Below are 24,684 nucleotides of genomic sequence, written 5' to 3' on the forward strand. Positions count from 1 at the left end.
AAAATTCCTGATTTTGAATATCAAATATAGAATTTCAACCTGCGTTGCCCATGAAAAATCATTATAATTAATTGCTCTATCATACACTTTTGTGGTTTTGACTCTTTTTCAGATGTTGCGTACATAGCAAAAGCTTGATACATCAAACTACCTTTTATAAGGTTATGGCTAAAACTGTATCTGTTTATTGTCTGTTTTACAGAGTGAAAAGCAGAACCAAAGCCAAAGCATGCCTGCAGTATTAATGCCAGGTGATGTAGTTCCAAAATTCATAGCAATGCCTTGTCCATGTCAACCTCCCATACCGGAAAAAGTGGTTGTAGAGGAGCAGAAGCCACCGCAGTCGCCGCCTCCAAAACCAGTTCGTATGGTAGTGGGATTACCTATGTATTAGTAAAAAAAGGGGCCGGATTATATATAGTTGAGTATATTTATTGAATTTTATTTCAGTCATTCTCAAATCTTTTCATTTGTAAATACCATGAGAATTTTTCAGTTCCCTGGTTGTATATACTAAGGAAAAAAAGTTATTGCTCCTTTCTTTTTAATATTGAGTTCAATTACTTCAACTCAATATTCTAAAATTAAAATTTAAATATTCAAAAAATTATAAAGAAAATTCTATAAGTTATAATTTTTCTCATATCATTGTAAAGTTTCACTGGGTGGAGGAAGTTGGAAAAAGTATTTAACGAAAGAAAAAGGACAAAAAAACTGATATCGTAATAAAAATGAATTACCTTGATGCTAATAATAAGAACGTTGGCAGATCAGCGTAAGATTTCGTTTATTTGATTCACCTTACCTTCTGGTATTGTTTTGCACAATAGATTTAAGGAGATAAGTGCTTCTAAATGAAAATTACATTTTACCTAACTTATCTTACTCTATTGGATTAATTAGAAGCTCATTTAGACGTGTTTTCTACGCGGCTTAGTGTCACTACTTGGGTAATTTCTCATCTCAAAATACTGTCATGTTTTGATTTTAAGAGTCCAATTATATGAATTTTGATCAATATTTTAAAATATATTCTGCTAGCTTATTAATATGAGAAAATTACATTTATATAACTTGTTTTTACATAATTTTTAAATATCTAATTTTTTATTTTAAAATATTAAATTAATTTAATCTAATTCAAAGTAAAAAATTAATCAAATGGAAACGAATGCCTATTTTTAGACGGGGAGGGTGTACACATAAAAATAATACCGAAGCTTACAATTTTCTGGTTCTTAGCGAAAGAGTCTCTAGCACAATAAGTAGAAATTCAGTTTTAGTCGTTCTCCTTTGTTGATTCCCTAATGTATCCGCAAGAAAGTTCCTGAATTTAATTGGGAAAGCATAATAAATCACATGTAAGCATCCAACTCCAATACAAATAAACCATTTTTCAATCTACATCTGCTTGCTTTGAGACTCAAAGTTTAAGTTGAATTGTGAAACCATTGCAACGGAATAAGAAAAAAATAACGCAGCCATTACATGTTGATGATGTTAGTTCCACACACCTTTGTTTTTCCTTTTCTGCTTTAAGTAAAGGGAGATAGAAAGGAAGAAGGTAAAACAAGAAAGAATCTCTGGTAAGTTATTATTCTTTGACCTTGGTTTAATACGTGTAAAGTGTGGCTTTTGGCGTTGGAATTGAAAAGTGATGAAATTGTCCTATATGGAATGGGACTGGAGGACCAGCAAGTAAAGAATAAATCTTGTTAAAGTACTTTATTCGAGCAGCAGACTGTTAGCTGCGTCTTTCAAGGCAAAGATTGAAAATCCATGGCGCTACAAGAGGAACAAAAATACATGAGAGGGAAAGGGACAGTAGTAACGAACATATAATTTTGTGTTTTTTTTACATAATTAATAATTTTAATATATTATTAGTAGTAACTAATAAGTAATTATCTAATTTTAAATTATTAATCTAATTCTTTCTATATAAATATATTTTAAAATGCCCTTAAAAAACTTTGAAGATCAGAGGGATTGCTTCTTTCTAGTGAGAACTTCAAAAAAATCGTATCAGGATTTGGCTCATCACTAATGTATTTGTGAAGGATTTTTTGGATTTTCGTAGAAAATTTGTTACTAACGAGTCAAATTCTCATAAGACAGCTATCAATATTAGCAATTTTTCAGTAGCAACTCATTACAAGTCATACAAATATTTTTATGTCATTAGTTCACTGTGAATAACTATCTTTTAGGTGATTACAAAGTGTGATTTTTTTTTTTTTTTTGGAGTTTTACTTAAACATATAAACTAAATATTACTCCTTCCATTTCATAATAAATGAATTGTTGGATTTTAGCACGCAGATTAATAAAAAAATATTAAAAACATAAATTTAACATAAATTTCCATTTTTACCCTCCAAAAAAAAGAAAAAATTGACCTTTTAATACCTTTTCAAAAGTTGATTGATTGTCAAATCATAAGGATAAATTTGAAAAAAAATTCAATGATTTACTTATTTTGAAACACCAATAAATATCCCAACAATTCACTTATTCTGAAACAGAGATAGTATACCGAAACGAAAGAAAAAGAAGAGTTGACACATGAAAAGTTTTGTTCACCACTTTTTCTAGCCTGACCTAATTTATCTGTAGAATGAAAATACCATTAATCTACTTTTGATGATGTATACGTATATATTCTTTTTTCTTCAGTTCCACCCAACATCACTTCCCCACCACTTACCCATGTTCTATTGCTTCCATCGTCCGTAATCATTTGTTTGTTTTTCGTCTTTTTTATTCTTTTCTTTCAGTACACTTTTTTTTTTTCCATTTCTTTTACACGTTTTTCCTTAGCATTAGTTTACTTCTCTGTCGATTTGACCCTTCAATTCATGGAAAAACAGTACTCCGGTACTTAGGGTGAACATATCTTGATTTAAGTCGAAAAAATTAAAAAATTAAATTAAAATTTAATTTTAATTTTGATTTTTTGGATTAAATTTGATTTGTAATTTTAGAATTTTGATTTTTCGGTCCGATTTTCGATTTAAAAAAAAAATTCGGTTTAAACCGAAAAACCGAAATTTAGTTTTTGGTTTTAAAAAAAAAATTCGGTTTAAACCGAAAAATCAAAATTTTATAAATAAATAAATAATATATATATATATTTTATTATATATATATATAATAATATTATGTTATATATATATATATATATATATATATATATATATATTTAGTAATTCACGTTCACAATTAACATTTAACAACAAATTCGCATAAGCCGCAGGCTGTTTATGGATTATTTTAGCGACTCAAATACTTGATGGACTATTTTGGTGACTTTGGACCGTTTTATGGACTATTTATGCTGAAAGTATGTTGTTTCATGGATTATTTTTACGAGTTTTCTGTTGTTTTGTAGACTATTTATGCAAGGTTATATTATATGTAATGATTAATGACGTTATGTATTATGTTAAGCTTATGATTATTTCATTTTGTTTCATCCATGTTGAGTTATTTATAATTATTTATATTTGAGAATGAAAAACAGATTTGAAAAAAATAATTTTTCTAAAAAAACTCATCAATTTTAAATGCTCAGTTATGAAAAAGAGAGGCTAACTACTTTGATATTTCAAACCGAAATAAAAATCCGAAATAACCGAACCGAATTTGTAAAAACCGAACCAAACCAAATTTATTTCGGTTTGGTTATGAATGTCATTTTTGTCAATCCGAAAATTGATAAACCGAACCGATATTAAACAATCAGACCGAACCGACCGAACGCCCACCCCTACCGGTACTCCATTCGTTTCAAAGTAGTATTTATTTAGTTTTGATTTAGTACAGAAATTTCTTTTTTTAAAAATAAATTTTCTAAGTCTTGGACTAAGAATGTGTATAATGTACCAAACATCCTTTAGTTGTATGATTTCAAATATGTTATGTGAAAACATTGAAATTCAAGAATTGACAAATGGAAAACAAATATTTTTTAATACGTAAAAAAAAAACTACTAAGATAAAATAAATTTAAATAGAGGAAACATAGTTCTGAATAGGGTTGGACATTTGGTTTGTTCGGTTTGATAGTTTAATATCGATTCGGTTTTTTGATTTTCAAATTGACAAAAATGACAATCGTAACCAAACCAAAATAAATTCGGTTCGGTTTCTACAAATTCAATTTGGTTATTTTGAATTTTTATTTCGATTTTGAAGATTAAAGTAGTGAATCTCTCTTTGTTATGACTGGATATTTAAAATTGATAAAAAAAAATTTAAAAAAAATTTTCAACCTATTTTTCATTCCCAGATATAAATAATTCAATATGGATGAAACTAAATGATATAACTATAAGTTTAACGTAATATATAACTTTATCATGCATAGTTTGTGTAAACAGTCATAACTCAGAAGAGTGGTCGCTGCCGAAAAGACCACAGTCGGCACTGCAGGCTGCAACCCAGAATGGTCGTCTGGTCGCCGTCTCTGGTGTTGTTGTACAAACGACGATCTCGTTGGCGGTCTATGGTTCGATCGATTGTTCGACTATTGGATTGATGTATGCTGTTAGTTTTATGTGGCGTGCTATTACTTATTAGTTATTAGGGTTGCTATTATATATTTATATTATATTATTACATATTAAATATTATATATATATATATTATTAATTATTTATAGAATTTTGGTTAATCTGTTTATTCGAATTATTTTTTTGAAAAACCAAAACCCGAACCATTTAACAGAATTTTAAAAATTAAAAATCGAAATCGATCCATAAAACCAAAAAACTAAGCCAAAATTAAAATTTTGGTTTGATTTTTTCGATTTTTTCATTTTAAAGCAAAATATGCCCACCCCTAATTCTGAAGCTCTTCTCTTCTTATTTTTCCTTTTTCTCTCTTTTAGTTTCCCTTAAATCAAGAAAAATAAAAGAAACTGAAAAGAGAAATATCCCCCAATTAGTTGCACCGTCTTTTTTTTCAACTAAACGTTACGTAGAGTTCGTATTATAATCTCCTTAATTATCATATTGTTCCTCGTAAGTTGGTAATCCATAACTTCCAGGAGATTCTTTTGTTCAAGTGGATTTATGCTTTCCTCTATGAATCATGCATAGTAATATTAAAAACGTAATAAAAATATTTGTATTGTATCCAAGCTCAAAATATCATACAAATAGTGAGGTAATATCATTGTCACTTAACTTTATTTTTATTATACAAAAGTCACTTTTCTTTCATTGCAAAAGTCATTTTACTTTGATCCGGTTATCACAGAAGTCACTATAGCCGAATTTTATAATAATCCCACCAAAAAAATGATGTGGCAACCTTAATCAACTCTTATTTTTAATTTAAGAAAATATAATATATTACCCATATCTTGTCCTTTTTATTTGTGTCCAACCCAATTTTTCTTATGGATTATATAATGGAAGAATAACAATTTCTTAATAGATTAAACTACCTTGTGAAGACTATTTTCATAAAAGAAAATTAGTTAATATTTTTATGAAACTAAAATTATACTATAAGGGAGAATACCAAAATTTGGTAGTCTTCACAATGACACTATGGTAATCTTAATTTTCTTAAAATCCTCTAAAATTGAGACGTATTGGTAAATTATTTTTTTTCTAAAATTATGACATGTAGTCAGAGGCGAACCCAGGATTTGAAGAGCGCGGGTGCACCATTATCTTAACTTAAGCGCTCGAGAATCTTTCAATGACGATTAAGGGATAGTATTGTGTTTGATTGACTGATCAGTAAAGGCTTAAGTAATGACGAAAATACAAATATATAGGTCAAATATGAGTTTTAGGATAATATATACACCTTAATTTTTCATAAATAGATGGGTGCAGTAGCCCAGCGGTTAAGGGTGGATTGTGTAAGTAAAGAGGTCGCAGTAGTTCGATTCCTCACTACTACGTTTGTTGTTAAAAAATTAATAACACAGAAAATAGGAAAAGAAAACTTGACCCTGGGATTCACTCCCGGGTCACATCTGCGGAAAACAACATTTAGAACCAATTCACCCAAGGTGCTATTGTGTTCTCTAGGGTGCACATAATTTATATAACAGTTTCTTAAGGTATAAACATGTACGTATACATAACTTTTTTTGAACTTATCGGGTGCACGTGCACCCCAGCCTAACACGTGGGTCCGCCCCTGCATGTGGTTGATAAGATTATGGTGATTTTTTTTTTTAAATCCTCTAAAATTGTGACATGTTGATAAATTACTTTTCTCATTTAAAATTGTGACATATGGTATAATATTTTTAATTTTCTTAAAATGCTCTAAAATTGTGACATGTTGGTAAATCACTTTTCTCATTTAAAATTGTGACATGTAGTTGATAAAATTATTTTTTCCTCTAAAATTATGACATGTTGATAAAATTACCTTTCTCCCTTTAAAATTGTGACATGTAGTTGATAAAATTAATTTTTTCATACATTTCTTTTCTTGCCACTTGGGCATTTGCATTCGGCATATCATAATAATATGATAAAATACTCTATTTATTGAGTTTGTCTTTGTGCTTTTAATTGTTTGACTAATTGATTAATTCTCTTAGAAATTTTCATTATAATATTCAATTTCTGATAAATTACATAATGTTTAATTAATTCAAGCGATAAATATAAAATTAAATATCCAATAATTTATTTTATCTATGAAATCACTTATATTTTGTGACTTTTATTAACACAACTGTAAATAATATTATTTGTACAAATTTCGATAATACTGATTCGATGACAAAATTGAAAATGTTTTATTTTAAAACTATCTTTCGCATGTTGATTTATCTTCAAAGAATTAAAATAATGTTAATAATAATAATATTATACGCTTATTTCTATTTTATGTGTTTTGAAGAATTTATCTTGTTTATTACTCTTTTTGATGCACCTTTTTGGTAGATGAATGCAATATTATGAAATATTTTAATAAAATTAGCAAATAAATTCTTTTTATGAAAATAGTCTTCATTGGTATTCTTCCGTTATATAATCCATAAGAAAAATTGAATTGGGCACATATAAAAAGGGTCAAGACATGGGTAATATATTATATTCTCTTAAATTAAAATTAAGAACTAATTAAGGTTGACACATTATTTTTTTCGGTGGAATAATTATAAATCCGGTCATAGTGACTTTTGTGATGGTTGGAGCAAAGTAAAATAACTTTTGTATAATAAACGAAAGAAAAATGACTTTTATATAATAAACACAAAGTTAAGTGACCATAGATAAAATTTACGCAAGAAATAGTTATTCGGTACACCATAAGTGAGATTAAGAATTCAAATATGATGTGTATCTTCTCATTTTTTATTTCTAATTCTCAGAATTGAGTGCACCTTTCGCACTGCTTGTTGGATGATTGTTATAAATCGTTTCTTAATGAATCGTATCACATTGTATTATGTTTTTATATATTACTTTAATGACTACAATATTTTGAATTGATTGTATTATTTTTAGGCGTTATATAATACTATACATTAGTAGTTTGCAGGATAAAGCTACAAGAAAAATTAGAAAAAATATAGGGTAAAACTATTATAAAAAGACAATATAAAAGATAAAATGTGAATTATTAGATAATAAATAAAGATAAAATGAGAAAACAATAAGGTAACGATGCGACTACATCAGATCAATCATTAAGAAAATTGAGACTTTTCATCATTAAAAACGATGAATTCAACTATGTGATACATAACATTCAAAATAAAACATTGTGTTTAGACTTACACAATATGTTGTCTCATGTTTTGATGATGACTAAATGATACTCAGAAGACCAAGTCCATTGCCTACTTTGTCATAGCACAGCTGTCGTACTCTGCACAGTTTTGTCCTCTAGTACAACAATTGTGCAGCTGCACCGCATACCAGAATGGACATCTGGTCCAATCAAATTTCGATCATACATTTCTACACTTCTATAAATACGTAAGGATGCTTATTATTCAATAGTTTTTGTAAATCCAAGTCTTTTAGTGTGGTGAAAAAACTCTCATAGCTCAAGATTTGATATTCATATTGCTCATATTATTGGTGTTCTTGAGTCAAGTCTTGTAACTGATTTACTCCAAAGATTGAGAGTAAACTTTTTGTTTTGCTTTTGAGTTTCTTAGGTAGAGTTGCCTAAGTCATATTAGCCAGAGCTAGTCAATTTTGAGAAAACTTCTGACAGAGTAGTTAAGTGTAGATTGTGATAGAGTTCTTGCAATCTAGTGGAACTTAGAGCTAAGTTCAAATGAAGTCTGTAATCATGATTCATTCCAATTATAGTGGAGTTTGAGAGCCTGTGAGTATAATCGTGGTTTTTCTCCCTTGAGTAAGGAGGTTTTCATATAAAAATTGGTTGTGCTTTTTACTTTTAATTTTTTTTTGTGTTTTATGTGTTTGTTCTATACTATCTCTTAGGGACCTGGTCCCTTAATGGTGGTGGACTCCTGTAGTCCAGCAATTGGTATCAGAGTCAGGTCACTCTAAAAGGTTCACACCTAGAGTGTTTTCGTTATCATGGCTGCATTACCCAATCTAGAGAAAAGACAATCTATCTTTAGGCCACTCCATTTTAATGGTCAATACTATGAGTGGTGAAAAACTAGAATGTATGACTTTGTTACGGCGAAAAATAGTGAGATGATGGATGTGATACTTGATGGTCGACATGTCCTAGTAAAAGAGGTTAAATAAGGTGAGATAACTAAGATGGTAGCTAAAACTAGAAGAGAGTATAATGAGGAAGATCTTAAGAAGATTACAAAAAACTCTAAGGATAAGAAGTTACTAGTTTGTGGGATAGGACCAGATGCATACAATCGTATCTCTGCTTGTGAAAATGCAAAGAAATCTGAGACTATTTAAGGACTGTCCATAGGAAACAAGTCAAGTAAAGGAATCAAAGGTGGATATGCTAAACACTCAGTATGAAACCTTCTCTATGAGGTAGAGTGAAACCATCCAAAGGATACACACCAGATTTACTAAAATCACAAATGAATTGCACTATCTTGGTGAGGTGATTCCACTTTATAAATAACTAAGGAAGATTCTGAGAGTTTTTCCCAAGTCTTAGAAGAGTAAGGTTAATGCAATCACTGAGACTAGAGATATAAAAACACATATAATGGATGAATTAATTGGGAACTTGAAACCCATGAACTGAAGAAACAACAGGAACATGAGAAGAAAGAGCCAAAAAGAGAAAAACTACTGGCTTTAAAAGCCCCAAAATTTAAATCTAGTGAGGAGGATGCTGATGTTGCCTACTTAGCCAGAAAAATTGTAAGGGCTATGAAGATGAGTGACAAGTTTATAAGGAAAGAAAGCAACAACAGGCACAGTTTAGGTTTATCACAAATGTAGGAAGCAAGGACATTTCATCAAGGATTTCCTTCTGCACAAAATATATTATCAGGAGTATCTGAAGTCAAGGAGACAAAAACCAAAGAAGAAGAACCAGGTCCCTGATAAATCAAGAAGGAAAGCTGCAGCTGACTATGTGGTGAAACAAGCACTAATTATTTGGGGGGGGGGGGTTAAGTAAGTCTGATGATGTATAAAATCCTGAAGATGCATCTATGTTGGCTGTGGAAGATAATGAAACCTCCTATAACTCACTTTTTGCTCTCATGGCGAAATCTGATGATGAAGGAGATGATGAGGTAACTCTTTTTTAACATGAAGCAGAACTTAAATAATTAGTCCCCTAAGAAGTTAAAGAAATGTGCAAATGTCTTTCTTGACCATGTATGTGAGTTCACTGCTGAGAAAGAGTTTCTTGAATATAAGGTAGAAACTCTAGAACATAAAAAATTAGCACTAACTATTTAGCTGTCTGAAATAGGTGAAAACTCTCTAAAATTAAAATATGAAAATAACGAAATGGTAAAAAAATTGAAGGTGTTAGATGAACCTAATGGTAAAGGGAAAAATGGCGCTACTAAGTTACAAATTAAACTTGAACAAAAGTTGGAAAACTCTCAAAAGCTTTTTATGACTGCTCTTCAAAAGAATGATGAATTGGAAAGAGACCTTATCTGCATAAAAAAAGATCTTAACAAATTCCTAAAATGGACCACTTCTTCATTGATTTTTGCAAACCTAACAAGTTAAGGTGTCGACAATAATAGAGGTATTGGGCAACAACACAACACTCATTCTCTTAAGCCCTAAGGCAAGTATGTATCTGTTGATAGAAATAAAGTCAACAATCTTCTATGCACTCACCGTGGTAGAGATGGCCACAAAAAGAAGCATTGTTAGGGATGGCTTATAGTTAAAATGAATTATGCTAGGCAAGTTCAGTAAATGCAGTCATTTTTCAAGGTATCTGTTTCCTTGACAAACTTTAAGAAGAACAAACTACCTAGCTTAACTAAAAAAAGCTGTGATTACCCCCGCATTTTTTTGGGAACTCAAACTCAAGTGAGTTCCCAAATCTAACAAATGACCGATGTATGCAGGTGGGAGTATGGAAAAATAGTCAAAGCTTGTCCATGGATAGTGGACGCTCTAAACATATGACTGGAAGAACTGTCTGTTTTCTTTCACTCATGGCACTTTGAGGTAGAGGTGTCTCTTTGTAAATGAAAAAAAAAGCTACATTCATGGTGCGAGAAGGTTAGGAAAAATACTTAAATCATGCTATTGAGGATGTTTATTATGTAAATAGATTGCAGTACAACCTTCTAAGTGTGTCCAAAATTTGTGATAAAGGAAATGAAGTGAAGTTCTTATCTGATGGGAGAGTTATTCTCGAATCTAAAGATGCAAGAACATTTATGTGGCCGATTTAGACTCAGTTGTTGGTTGTGAATTGACATGTTTAAGTGCTCAAAGTGATAATGTTGATATATAGCACAGAAAGCTGGGACATGTAATCTCCCCTCTACTCAATAGACTGATCTCAAAGTACATGGTTCGTAGTGTTTCAACGCTATAGTTTCCAGATATAAGGATTTGTGATGCTTGTGTCAAAGAAAAATAAATCACATCATCCTTTAAGCAGAAGAAGTAGGTAAGCACCACAAAACCCCTTAAATTATTGCATATGGACCTATGTGGATATGTCAAAGTCTAATGTAGAGGAGGGAAGAGATATGTGTTTGTTATTGTGGATGAATATTCTAGATTCACTTGGACCATGTTCTTGAGAACCAAGGATGAAACATATGAAGTACTAATGATCTTTGCCAAGCAAATTTAGGTAAACTTAATAGCAAAATTGTAGGATTCAAATCTGATCATGGAACTGAGTTTGAGAATGTCAAAGATGAAGAATTCTATGCTGAAAATGGTATTAGTCAAAAATTTTATGCTCCAAGAACTCCACAACAAAATGAAGTGGTTAAAAGAAAGAACATGACACTGGTTGAAATTGCCAGAACCATGTTGATTGATGGTGATTTTCCAAAAAGTTTTTGGGCAGAAGTTATCAATACTACCTGTTATTTAACCAACAAATGCCTGATTAGATCTATCTTAAACAAGACTCCATATGAACTTATTTTCAACAAAAGGCCAAAACTTGATCATTTCAAAACTTTTGGATGCAAAAAATGGGAAAAATAAGCTTGGTAAGTTTGATTCCAAGAGTGATGAAGCTGTATTTATAGGCTACTCCTCACCTAATAAAGCCTACATAGTCTTCAACAAAAGGATTCTGTGTGTGGAAGAAAGTGAGCATATAATCTTTGATGAATTAGAAAGTTGAAAAATCCTGTTGGAGGTGAAAATTTGATATAGAAGAGATTATTTTTATTCAAAGGAATGGTACAACTGAAGCTAATCTTCAAGAAAAAAATTGATACAATTGCTGTTGAAGAAGGAGATGATGAATCAGGTCCTTAATAGTTGAATCCCAATATTGATGAGGAATATCAAGAAGAACCTAATCAAAACACCCAAGGACCTGGTCCCAATAGACCTCAATCAAGAAGATAAAGTTAGAAGCACAAGGCATCTCACCCTCTTGAAAATTTGACCTCTTCCTTAGAGTCTGGGATGCAAACAAGGGTTCAAGCTAGGAATTTTATGTAATTCTCCGCTTTCTTGTCCCAAGTTGAGCCTAAAAATGTAAAGAAAACCCTTAAAGATTTTAACTAAATGAATGATATCGAAGAGGATTTTAACAATTTGAAAGGAGCAAAGTCTGGCTCCTGGTTCCCAGGTCTATTGATAAAACTATCATTGGGACAAAGTGGATGTATAGAAATAAAAATGATAAACATGACACTATCAATAAAATAAAGCAAGGTATGTTATGCAATAATATAATCAGGAGGAAGGAATTAACTATGATGACCTTTGCTCCTGTTGCAAGAATGAAAACAATTAGAATTCTTATTGCTTTTGTTGCCTATATGGGTTTCAAACTCTCCCAAATGGATGTCAAGAGTGGTTTTTTAAATGATAATCTAAAAGAAGAAGTATATGTCAAGTATCCTCTAGGTTTTGAAGATGCTGATTTCCCACATCATATGCTTAAGTTGGATAAAACTCTGTATGGGTTAAAGCAGACACCTAGAACTCTGTATGGGTTAAAGCAAACACCTAGAGCTTGGTATGAAAGACTATAAAGTTTTTTCTAGAAAATGGCATTAAAAGAGGGAAAATTGACAATACCCTATTTTTAAAGTCCAGAGTTAACAACTTGTTGATTCTGCATATTTATGTAGATGAAATAATCTTTGGAGCAATCTCTAAATCCTTATGTGAAGAATTTTCCAAATTGATAAGAAGTGGGTTTGAAATGAACATGATGGGTTAATTGAGCTTCTTTCTAGGGCTACAGATTAAACAAACAACCCAAGGTACAATGATTTGTTAAGAAATACATCAAGGAGCTTCTGAAAAAAATACAACATGGGGGATGCCAAACTAATTGACACTCCCATTAGAACTAGCTCAAAGATGGATAATGATGAACCTGATCCCTCAGTCAATGAGATCATGTATCGAGGAATAATTGGATCCTAGTTATATCTCACTACAAGTAGGCATGAGATTTTATTTAGTGTGGGTATGTGTGCTAGATTTTAGGCATGGACAAAGGAGTCTCATTTGAAAGAAGCTAAGAGAATTCTCAAATTTTTGAAGGGAATAGGGGACCTAATCCTATTCTATCTATCCAGAGATAGTTTTGATCTAGTTGGGTATGCTGATGCTGACTATGCTGGTTACTTGGTAGATTGAAAGAGTACCTCAGGAATGACTTATTTTCTTGGTTCATCTCTTATATCCTGGGGTTATAAAAAGCAAAATTCTATTGTCCTATCTACGGCTGAAGATGAATATGTGATGGCAACTTCTTATTGTTCTTAATTACTATGGATAAAGCAACAACTAAAGAATTTTGGGATTGTCTATGATACTATTCCACTGATGTATGATAATATAATTGCACTAAATATGGCAAAAAATCCTACGCAGCATAAGAGGACAAAGCTCATTGATGTGATGCATCATTTCTTGAGAGACAGTGTTGAAAAGAGAACTATTTGTATGATATTTTAAAAGACAGAGGACCAAGTGGCTGACATTTTCACAAAGGCTCTTCACAAGGAGAAATTTGTTATGAACTGGTTAAGGATGGGATTGCTCAAGATGAATTAGCTTACCTAAGTGGACCAAATTCCTACAATTCTTAACTATGATTAGGAGGCAGGTATCCTAGTTTCAATTTGTGCAATATGGTCTAACTCACCATATCTTTTGCAGGTATACACTTATGGTTAGCAAAATTAAAGGAGAAAAGATGATATAAAAAAATTAGAAGTTTCTTCAAGCAAGGGAGGGACCTATTCCTATCCCACAGGTTAGTACCATTCAAGTCTATTAAATATTACATAAAATTTTGTCTGAAAAGCCACATTCTTTTTGCCATTCTGAAAACTATAAATCCATGAAAAAATTAAGGAGTTGCACCTATTGAGACCAAACACGTCCCATGTCCTTTAATTTCAAACATTTCAACCATTTTCTTCTTTAAAAACAAAACCAAATCTCTCATTTTACTCATTTTTTTCAAAATTAGTTTTAAACCTTTCTCAAAAGCCAATCTTCATTTTTTTAAAAAATTGTCTTCCTTGTTCAAAAATATTCTTCAAAAATACCAAATGACAGAAAAAACCTCATCCTCAAGCCTCACAAATAAATCTAAGATTGTTCAATCTTCTTCTCCTCCCATTCACCCGTTGTTTCTTCTTCCTTACCAGTTTCCATGGGTGAGTCCACCATGGAAGAAACCCTAAAAATTATTGAACCTAATCTTGAGAAGGCCATGATCATTGACACTAGTGAATGCTTTGGTTCACCAACAATAGATGTTGAATTTACTCAAATCTCTACTCCACCAGAAAACCTTGTAGTGGATGCCCCTTCTAAAACTCAAAACGAACCAGGTTCTCCTACCTCTTCAGATTCTAATCCTATTTTTGTCAACTATTTGGTGAAGATCTTCCTATATATAAATCAAACTCCTCTAGTAATGTGATAGCAGGGGAGAATTGGGTTTTTGAGAATCTGATGTTGGCTAATGACCCTAGAGAAAGTTCTGTAATGATGGATGATACTACAGTTGATGACTCCTTACTTACTTCTATATGTAGTTTTGATAATGAGCAGCTAAACTACAAGGGACCAGGTGCAAAGTATAGTACAACTGTCACACAGTATCTGCATAGTTTTATCATCTTATGTAACAAACTTGTAGGTGTTATTTTTTGACTAACTTAGACAGCTGGTCTAATGATATTCCAGCCCTAGTCATCACCCAGCTATAAAAGAAAAGAGACGCCCCTTCAATAAGTGATTTTTGCAAATTGTAAAGTGTGAAAAGAGAGGCAGTAAAACCCCATTTCTACACTGCTCAATTTCTTAGCTAATTATGTATCATTAAATAGAGTTTGTTTTTGAGTGAGTGCTAAATTGTAAATGAACTACTTATGCTATAAGATTAGTGTTTTCTCTTTGAGTTGAGAGTGATTAGGTAGAGTTGCCTAAGCTTGTCGTTGGTTAGAGTTAACTAGTTTTTGAGAAAAACTTGGCAAAGGTGTCAAGGTGTGCTTATAATAGAGGTATTGCAAGTAGGAGAAACATAGAGTTAATTTCATAGTTGAGTCTGTAACCAAGAGGTTGGTTATAGTGGACTGTTTTGGTGCTTTTGAGGGCAAGTCGTAGTTTTTCTCTTCCTGGGTTTCCACGTTAAAAACTTGTATTTTTACTCTTCCTACATTGCCTTTAATTTTCCAGCACCTTATAGTTGCTTTACTGTTTTATCGCTTGATATTGACCATGAGAGACTTGGTCCCTCATTGTGTGGTGTAACCCCTAAAGTTTTTAAAAATTGGTATCAGAGAAGGTTCACTCTAAAAGGTTCATTCCTAGAGTGTTCTGGTTATCATGGCTGCTATAACTGAACTAGGGGTGAAAATATGGAAGCAAAAAGAAAAGATAACTAACGTTGAAGGCTTTAGAGTCTGCCATAGTTAAAGAAGATACTGATGTTGTACTTTTGGCAATAAAAATTGTTATAGCTATAGAATGGGATGGTCAGCTAAGAAAAGGAGGTGGTAAGATTGAGAGCCATCACAAAAATGGTACTTCTAAAGCATTCATGAGAAACTACCAAATGCAAAAGGATGATCCGGTCCTTGAAATGTCAAAAAGAAAAACTGCAGCTGAGTATGAAGTGAAGAAAGTTGTGGCAGCGTGGGGAGATTTCTTCAGAGAATCCAATGAACATAAGGGATCTAGAGATGTCTCTATGCATGCAAAAGAAGACATTCTAGTTGCTTATGATTCCCAGTTTGCTTTAATGGTAAACTCAAAAAATGAATAAGAAAAGAAGGTAACTCTCTTTGATGTTAAGGAGAATCTAGATAAATACACCATTAAGAAAATAAAAAGTCTTGCTAGTGTGTTGATAGATTCTGTGTGTGAACTAACTGATGAGAAAAATGCAATAGAAGAGAAAGTTAAGAAATAAGAGCTTGAGTTGAGTTTATTAACTCTTCAGATAGTTGAAACTGAAGAAATATTCTCTTAATTGAAAACTGAATATTCACGAGTCACCCAAAGAAGGGAAAGACCTAGATGACAAGGTAAAGAGAGAAGATTTTTAGTTTCAAATTGATCTTGAAGAAAGGTTGAAGGATTCTTAGGAACATCTTATGGCAGCACTACAAAGGAATGAAGAGTTAGAGAGGGAACTGGTCCACCTAAGAGAAGAATTGGACAAATCTCTTAAATGGATTACCTCCTCAAAGATCCTCTCCAATCTGATTAGTCAAGATGTAAAGAATAGTAGAGATTTGAGCTATCAAGTAGAATTTCAACTTGTTGAGTCTAAAACAAAGGCTGCTCAGTATGTTAAAAGCAAAAGTCACAAACTTCTGTGTACTCATTGTGGAAGAAATGGTTATTTGATAGAAAAATGTCAATCCTCGCTTAAGGGTAAATTGAAGAATACTGAATACATTCAGTAGTCACTGCATATCCTAATGGCTTAGAGTTTTAAAAAAATGTGAAGAGAAATCAATCACTAACTGGATGGACTAAGAAGAACTTGATCATACCATTGTCCTACTACTGGGAACTCAAACTCAAGTAGGCTCCCAAATCTAACTTATGATCATGATTCCAGGCTTGGGAAGGGGATGGCAGTCAGGAATTGCATATCAATTAAATGGTTCAAAGTTAAATTATGAAAGGACTGATCATATTCTCTCTCCCTCTCCTAAGACATTTCATAATAGAGGTGTCACATTATGAAAGAGATGATTTTAAGGGACCTGGTCCATAAGAAACTCATCATAGTAGTATGAGGGAAGTAAAAGTTTGGAATAAATTGAAATCGAGCTTGATCAAAATGTCCTGAACTAACATGTGAATTAATGTCTCTCAACAAAATTTGCTATGATCATGAGATAGGTATCCATGGTAATATAGGTGAACGATTAATCTAGATCAGCTCCATACTGTTGCAGGTTTACACCCATGGGGACAGCTTAGAAGGAGAGCAACTGAAGCTGCACAAGTACAAAAGTCATTCAAACTAAGAGGTACCTGGTCTTATTTCTCAGGTTAGTACATACAAGTTGCCTTAGTAATCATAAAATGATGTCTGAAAAGCCATGTATCTTTCTTTTCTCTAAACTGTCAAATCTCTTGTAAAATGAAGAGCCACAATTATTAGAATTCATACTTGTCAAGTCAAAAGGAACTACTTTTAGAGACATTGGTCATTTTCAAAAGTACTAAATCAGACCTTCTCGTCAAATGTACTTCAACAAATCTTATTCATCTTACTAAATCAGAAATCATCACTAAGATAAACAGAATCATCACTTTTTCTCAAATCAAATAGATGATGTTATTTCTTCCTCACCCTCTATAAAAAATTCAAAACCCTCAGTTGAGTTAAATTTCACTAAGCCATCCTTAAATGTAGAAGTTAATACTCAACGAATCATAAGAGACATTTCAAACCATGGGTCTAGGTCATCAATAGAACAAGAAACGTTTTACCAAAAAATCCATAATTTTTTGTGTCATTTGAAAAATTCAAAAAGCTAAATTCTCTGAAACACAACAAACACCAGATTATCCTACACACTTAGACTCAAACAATATTTTTGATCAATTGTTTAATGAAGAAATTACAGTTAAAAGAGTTGATATTTCCTCTAGAGAAAACTGAGTAACTGAGAACCTACTACTGCTTGCTTGTGACAACATAGAAAACTCAATTGATGGAGTATAACAAGAAGTTTGTGATAATGATAAAGTAAGTAGGAGAAAAGATATGTTGTTACCTCCAAATAAGGGGAATGAAGAGATTAAGGACAAAGTATCTATGAGATAGTCTGTGAAGAAACTCAGAAGAAATAAAAAAAGAAAAAAATAAAAACACTAAAGGTGTAAAGATTGATGTAGGAGAGAAATTGAATTCAGGGGGTACTTTTTTCTTTAGAAAGGGAAGAAATAATGATCTTACAATTAATAAGACCAATTCCTCCATATCAAAGTCTGGTTTCTCCATTGGAATGAGGTAGAAACATATAACTGTCAAGAAAAGGGAGGACTCCGAGGGACCAGGTCCCATTAAAAGAAAAACTAATGATAAAGAAGAAACAAGTAGTGAACCAAAAAGAAAGAAAAGAAATGAAAGAAATAAAGAAAAGAATGACATGTACATAGGAAGAAGGATTGGGAACTTGAGAATACAAAAGCTGCTATCAGAAAGAATATTTCATTCCAAAATTTATGAGAAACCTGGGATGATTGAATTGGTTGAATATGTCAAGTATCAAAGCTGGTTACACTTGTTTAAAGAATCACCCCCTGGTTTTTAAGAATGAGGCTAGAGAATTTTACTATACCATAGAATTCATAGAATATGGGCTAACCTTGTCTGCACATATGCAAGGAAAGTCTATCTATTTGGATGAAGAAAAACTTGGAAAAATCTTAGATGTACAAGCTATTGGAGTCAGTTCTGCTGTAAAGAAATAGCTTATAGCTGAGTTTATGATTATTGCCTCCAAAATAAGAGGAATATCTAGACCAGCTATGAAAAAGAAGTTCCTAAAATATGAGTTCCAGCTTGTATTTAAATTCATCAACAAAGTCCTATTGTAGAGATCAAGGAAAACTACAATTGCATTTGGTGCTGATCTGTTCTTGATAGAAAGCCTAAGCAGTTTTAAATTGATTAGTTTACCTGCTCTTATGACTGACCACGTGAAGAAAGTAATTCTTGAGAAAAATTGAAGACAAGGAATGCCCTATGGGTACATACTGAAGAGGGTCTTCAAATATTTTAATGTAAGTGAAACTAAAGGAACACCTGGAACATCCAAAAAATGATCAGCCTAAGAACCCTTGTAGAAATTGAATGTATTGAAGACAAAGCTGGTTCTATATCTCAAATATCTGAGTTGTTAGTTGTTCAAGAAAGGTTGGGAAAAGAAATGGAGGAGTTAAGAATTGTGTTGGGTGCCAAAGATGTTGAGATAGTGCATCTTTGATGAACTTGCAACTGAAAATGTGAAACTCCAAGGTAAAGTGGTTGAACTGAGTGGTAAAGTTCAAGAACTGAATGCTGAAGTGAAAGATCTCTCCAAGCAGTTGTTAGATGCTCAAAATGTTGGAAATTTAAGAGTGGAGATGTTGCTCAAGTCCTTTTCCCAAAAATCCCCCTCTATTTAAATCTTATTATCCCTGTACCCACGTCTATCTAGTGTCAATTTATATCTATATCCTATATTTGGCTTTTGGAGATAGTTATTTTGCATTTTTATGGCATGATTGTACTATTACTAATCACTGGTTATGATTGAATGATTTTTATTTAGCTTCACTTATCTCCTTTACTGTAAGTTATTCTATATGTTAGTATTGCCCCAGTGACATGAGTTAACTAATCTATACTTATCTTTACTCCTGGTTTACTGTTAACCTTTTTAATGATGCCAAAGTAGGAAATATTGAGTTTATATAGAAGGGATCAAGTACCAGATAAGTTGAGTTGATGCAGAATTTTGAGTCATGTTGACAGGGGAAAAGTGTGTAGTGTGCAAACTGCACTAATTGAAGGTGAGTGATGACTTGGAAAAAAAATAGAAGAGATGAATGGCAAATACACTAACTATGCATAATGACAAGGGGAAGTTTTTGTTGCAAGATGACAACAAGGGACCTGGTCCCTGTGTTACATGATGAAAGAGAAAGTCTGATGATAGGGGGAACATTCATCTTTAAATGGTAATCACTCTAATTAAATGTGATGAACATGCACTGATGCTCATATTGTATGGCTTGTTAAAAAGGGGAAAAGTTGCTATATGTAGTTTTGATAATGAGCAGCTAGTCTCTGGACGTGCAAAGTACAGTATAATTATCACATGGTATTTGTACAGTTTTGTCCTCTTATGTAACAAACTTGCAGGTGCTATTTTGTACTGACTTAGAAAGCCGGTCCAATGATATTGCATCCCTAATCATCACCCAAATATACAAGAAAAAATTTGCCTCTTCAACAAGTGGTTTTTGTAAATTTTAAAGAGTGAAAAGAGAGGCGGCAAAACTCCATTTTTACACTGCTCAAGTTCTTAGTTGATTGTGCATGCTTAAACAAAATTTGTTCTTGAGTGAGTGCTGAAAAGTAACTTAACTACTCTGGCTATCAGAGTAGTGTTTTCTCTTTGAGTAGAGAGTACTTAGGTAGAGTTGCCTAAGCTTATCACTGGTTAGAGTTAACCAGTTTTTAAGAAAAACTTGGCAGAGGTGTCAAGGTGTACTTGCAATAGAGGTATTGAAAGTAGAAGGAACCTTGAGTTAGGTTCATAGTCAGGGATGTAATCAAGAGGTTGGTTATAGTAGTCTGTTTTGGTGCTTGTGAGGGCAAGTCATGGTTTTTCCTTCCTGGGTTTCCATGCTAAAAACTTGTGTTTTTACTCTTCCTACATTGCCTTTAATTTTTCAGTACATCACAGTTGCTCTACTATTTGTATTACTTGATATTAACCTTGAGGGACCTGGTCCCTCACTCTGTGGTGCAACCCCCAAGGGTTTTTACACTTCCCTCATCATACAAAACTCTTGAGTCTATAGAGAATTTTGACTCCTTTATGCAACCTCCTGTGAAAAATGAGAAGGTTGATGATGTTGACCTGCCTCTAAGATGGTCTGTACAGATGCAAAGGGGTAGTAATGGAGAGAGAGAGTTAAGGAAACTATAAAAGTGTTTGAAACCTATACCAGAAGGAGTATGGAAAGGAAGTTTATAGGAGGTGTCATGGAGGTAAATAACTTTGCAACTGCTAAAAGAAGGAGGTTGAAAAAGGGGATAATGATTAAGAAAGGAAATGTTCAGGTATTTAAAGTTGATGAAGGAGATGAAGAGATTGATTTTGATATTTTAGCGACAATAAGAAATAAGAGAAAGGAGGCTCAATAAGGAATGATGATCAATTACTCTCAAACAAAATCAAGGAGTTCAACTCCTAATTAACATATTATTGTAGAGATAAAAATTTTTGAAGGACCTAGTCCCAAGAAAATAAAGGTTGTTGAAGAAGAGGCTGATAGTTGTTTTAAAAGAAAAAAGGTGGAAGAAAAATGGAAGGCTCTGAATAGAGAAGAGAGAATGAGATTCTGAGATCTCAGAAAGTTCTAACAGGAAGTGTATTTGATTCTAGGATTTTTGAAAAAACCTTAATGATGAAGTTAGTGGAATTTGTATGGCACCAGGGATGATTGCATCTCCTAGAGGAACCAGTTCCTTATATTTTTGAGAATGAAGTGAGACAGTTCTACTGCACCATGAAATTCTCAAATGATGGGTTAAGGTTTTCTGCACTTACTCAAGGAAAGAAAGTGAAACTTGATGAAAATGTTTTGGGGAAGATTTTGGATGTTTCTATAATTCGAGTTAGGTCTATCTTAAAATAACAATCCTCCGTAGAATTTATGATAGATGCTTCAAAGGTTAGTGAAACATATGTTGCTGGTGTGAGAAAAAAATTTATCAAGGGGAAATTTCAATTGGTTTTTGAGTTTGTAAACAAAGTGCTTTTACTCTGGTCTGAGTAAAGGATAATATCCTCAGTTATTGATCTATTTGTGTTTAAGTGCCTGAGTAAATTTGAACTTATCAGTCTTCCTGCATTGATGCTAGACTATGTGTACAAGGTTATACATATGAACAAATGGAGATATGGTATGCCTTTTTGATAATTTTTTAATCAAGTATTTGATTATTTTGGAATCGTTGGTGAGAAGGAGACTCCTAGAACTGCAAAACAGATGTTTACTCAGACAACCTTGATTGAAAAAAGTGTATATAAGGCAAAGTGGGGACCATGTCACAGGTGTCTGACTTAATAACTGTCTAGGAGATGTTGAGCAAAGAGGTCAAGGAGATGAAAATTAACTTGGCTTCCAAAGATGCTGAGATTCTAAATTTGAAGATAAGGAACCAGCTATTTTCTACTAAAGGACCAGGTGTTGAAGAAGAACTAAGAGCTGAAAATACAAAGTTGAAGGCTAAAGTCACTTTACTTACTAAGGAGGTTAAAGGATTGAATATAGATGTAAAAGACCTCTCTAAGCAGCTGTTGAATTCTTATGCTGATGAAAGTGCAAGGATGGAAATACTGCTCAAGTCCCTTTCTCCTTAGCCTCCATCTACCTAAGCCCTCTTGTTTTCAGATTATTCCTTGTGTTAGTTTCGTTTATTATCTATAGTGGCTTCTTAAGTTCAAAATTTTATGCTCTTTATGCACTATATGATACTAGCCTTGTCATTAATGAATGGAAACCTATCTTGTGTCTATAAACTATTTCTTTGTTTTATAAGTTGTTCATTTGTGTTAGTGTTGTCCCAGTGGCCATGAGTTAATCTAATTATGCTTATTATTATCCGAGTTTACTGTTCTTACTTTTTTATGATGCCAAAAGGGGCAATGTGATGCACTATATAGGCAGGTACTAGGAACCGAGTAATGCGAGAATGTGATTGATAGAGGAAACTGATATTATAAGAAATATTGATAGGGGAAACACTAAGTGTGTGTGATAAGGTGAGAGTCTGAAGTTGTTTGAAGCTGTGTAAAAAGCGAGTTAAGGGATGCTACTGATAGCGGGAATGCTTGTGTATGTATAGATGCAGTTGCTCAAAACTGAATGAAATTTGATGCTTTGTGAACACGGTTTGTCATCATAAAAGAAGAGAGAATTATTGTCTCCTTTTTTATGATGACTAGATGATATTTAGAGGACCAGGTCCGTTGCCTACTTTGTCATAACACAACTTTCGCACTCTGTATAATTTTGTCATGTAGTGCAACAACTGTGCAGGTGCATAATATACTAGAATAGACACCTAGTCCAATCAAATTTCGATCATAAATTTCTACACTCTTATAAATACATAAGGATGCTCATTGCTCAAAAGATTTTGCAAATTCAAGTCTTTTAGTGAGGTAGAAAAACCCCCATAGCTCAAGATATGATATTCATATTGCTCATAGTGTTGGTGTTCTTGAGTCGAGTCCTAGAACTGATTTACTCCAAAGATTGATTGTGAAGTTTTCATTTTTCTTTTGTGTTTCTTAGGTAGAGTTGCCTAAGTCATATTAACTAGATATAGTCAGTGCTTTCAACAGAGTTGTCAAGTGTGGATTATGATAGAGTTATTGCAGTCTAGTGGAACTTAGAGCTAAGTTCAAATCGAGCTTGTAATCATGATTTCTTCTAATTATAGAGAAGTTTTAGAGCCTATGAGTACAGATCATGGTTTTCCACCCTTGAGAAAGGAGGTTTCTTCGTAAAAATTGGTTGTATTCTTTAGTTTCAGCTTTTCTCTTGTGTTTTATGTGTTTGTTATATATTGCCTCTTCGGGACCTGATCCCTTAATGGTGGTAGACCTCTGTATTTCAACACAATATTATACCATTACAAAAAATCATCCAAACACGTTGTAAGTGGTTATTGACATCATTTTTTCCATCTTAATCAAGTAGCTTTTTTTCTTTATTTGTTTGGCTTATATTTTTAAAAATTTCAAGCTAGACACATAAATTTTCTATTTTTCTTACAAAAATTTCATCAATTAAATAAAATTTATTTTAAATAAAACTAAAAGTAGTCGATGATGTAGCTTATAGTGAATAGGTTCAATTGAGGACAATTGAGTTAAAAGTGACAAACGAGTTTTAAAATGAGGTGTAGGTGACTCAAGTTTTAATTATTGAGTGTAGGTGAAAATTAATTTATTATGGATTAAGAAAGTAAGGAAACTTTGACAATAGCCCACAAGTTTTTGAATTTATACTTTGATCTAGTGTAAAACACAATATAACTAGAAACGTAGGAAAAAAGATGCATTTCTCTCTTCTCATTTACTGTTGTTTTCTGTCTTTGTAATTTTAGTTGTTCATTATTGTTGCTACTTTATTCATCATCTTCTGCTTCATTATCCTCATCAACTTCTTCTTCATTATCATCATCAACTTCTTTTTGTTGACAATTGTTGTTCTTGTTACTGCTACAGCTGCTAATTGGTCAGTTTTTAAGGTCAAATTATGTTTCGTACACTACTTTTACTTCTTAGGTGACTTTTGTAAGTAATATTAAGATTTTTATTTAAATTTGTCATCTGGGTACACTGCTACCACTTTTTTTCAATAATGATCCAACATACGAGTCATCTGTTGTAATGAAAGACTCATATGTTGGATTCATGTTTATGGTTCTATAGTGTCGTAACATGAATCAAACAGATGGGTCATCTGTTTCCACAGACGAGTTATTTGTTGCAACAGAGGATTCATCTGTTGAACTAGATTTCTTACCTGTTGCAATAAAACCTAAAATTAATTCCAACAGATGTATATCTATTGCAATAGGTGAGTCATCTCTTGCAACAGATTAGTTATATGTTGCAACATGTCACTCATCTATTGGAATCAACTTCAAAGGTTCTTTAGTGCTTTAATATATATCCTAATAGGTGAGTCATCTGTTATAATAGATGGATAATCTATTATGACAGATGATTCACTCATTCTAACAGATGACTCATCTGTTGGAGTTAGCTTCAGGTTCTATAATACCGTAACATGAATCCCAACAGGTAAGTCATCTGTTGTA

The 24,684-nt window shown here is 32.5% G+C and overlaps 1 protein-coding gene across 1 annotated transcript in view; it reads left to right on the top strand.

Annotated features, from left to right (window-relative positions):
* LOC107860957 (uncharacterized protein At5g65660) overlaps positions 1-548 on the top strand; it is a 1,580-nt gene extending 1,032 nt beyond the window's left edge. Inside the window, exon 2 of the mRNA XM_016706388.2 lies at positions 203-548. Within this exon, the coding sequence (XP_016561874.1) occupies positions 203-394 (192 nt within the window). The 3' untranslated portion in view covers positions 395-548. The remainder of the gene's footprint in view (positions 1-202) is intronic.
* Positions 549-24,684: the final 24,136 nt, after the last annotated feature.

Source organism: Capsicum annuum, chromosome 2 (genome assembly GCF_002878395.1).
Source record: "Capsicum annuum cultivar UCD-10X-F1 chromosome 2, UCD10Xv1.1, whole genome shotgun sequence".
NCBI classification, from domain to species: domain Eukaryota; kingdom Viridiplantae; phylum Streptophyta; class Magnoliopsida; order Solanales; family Solanaceae; genus Capsicum; species Capsicum annuum.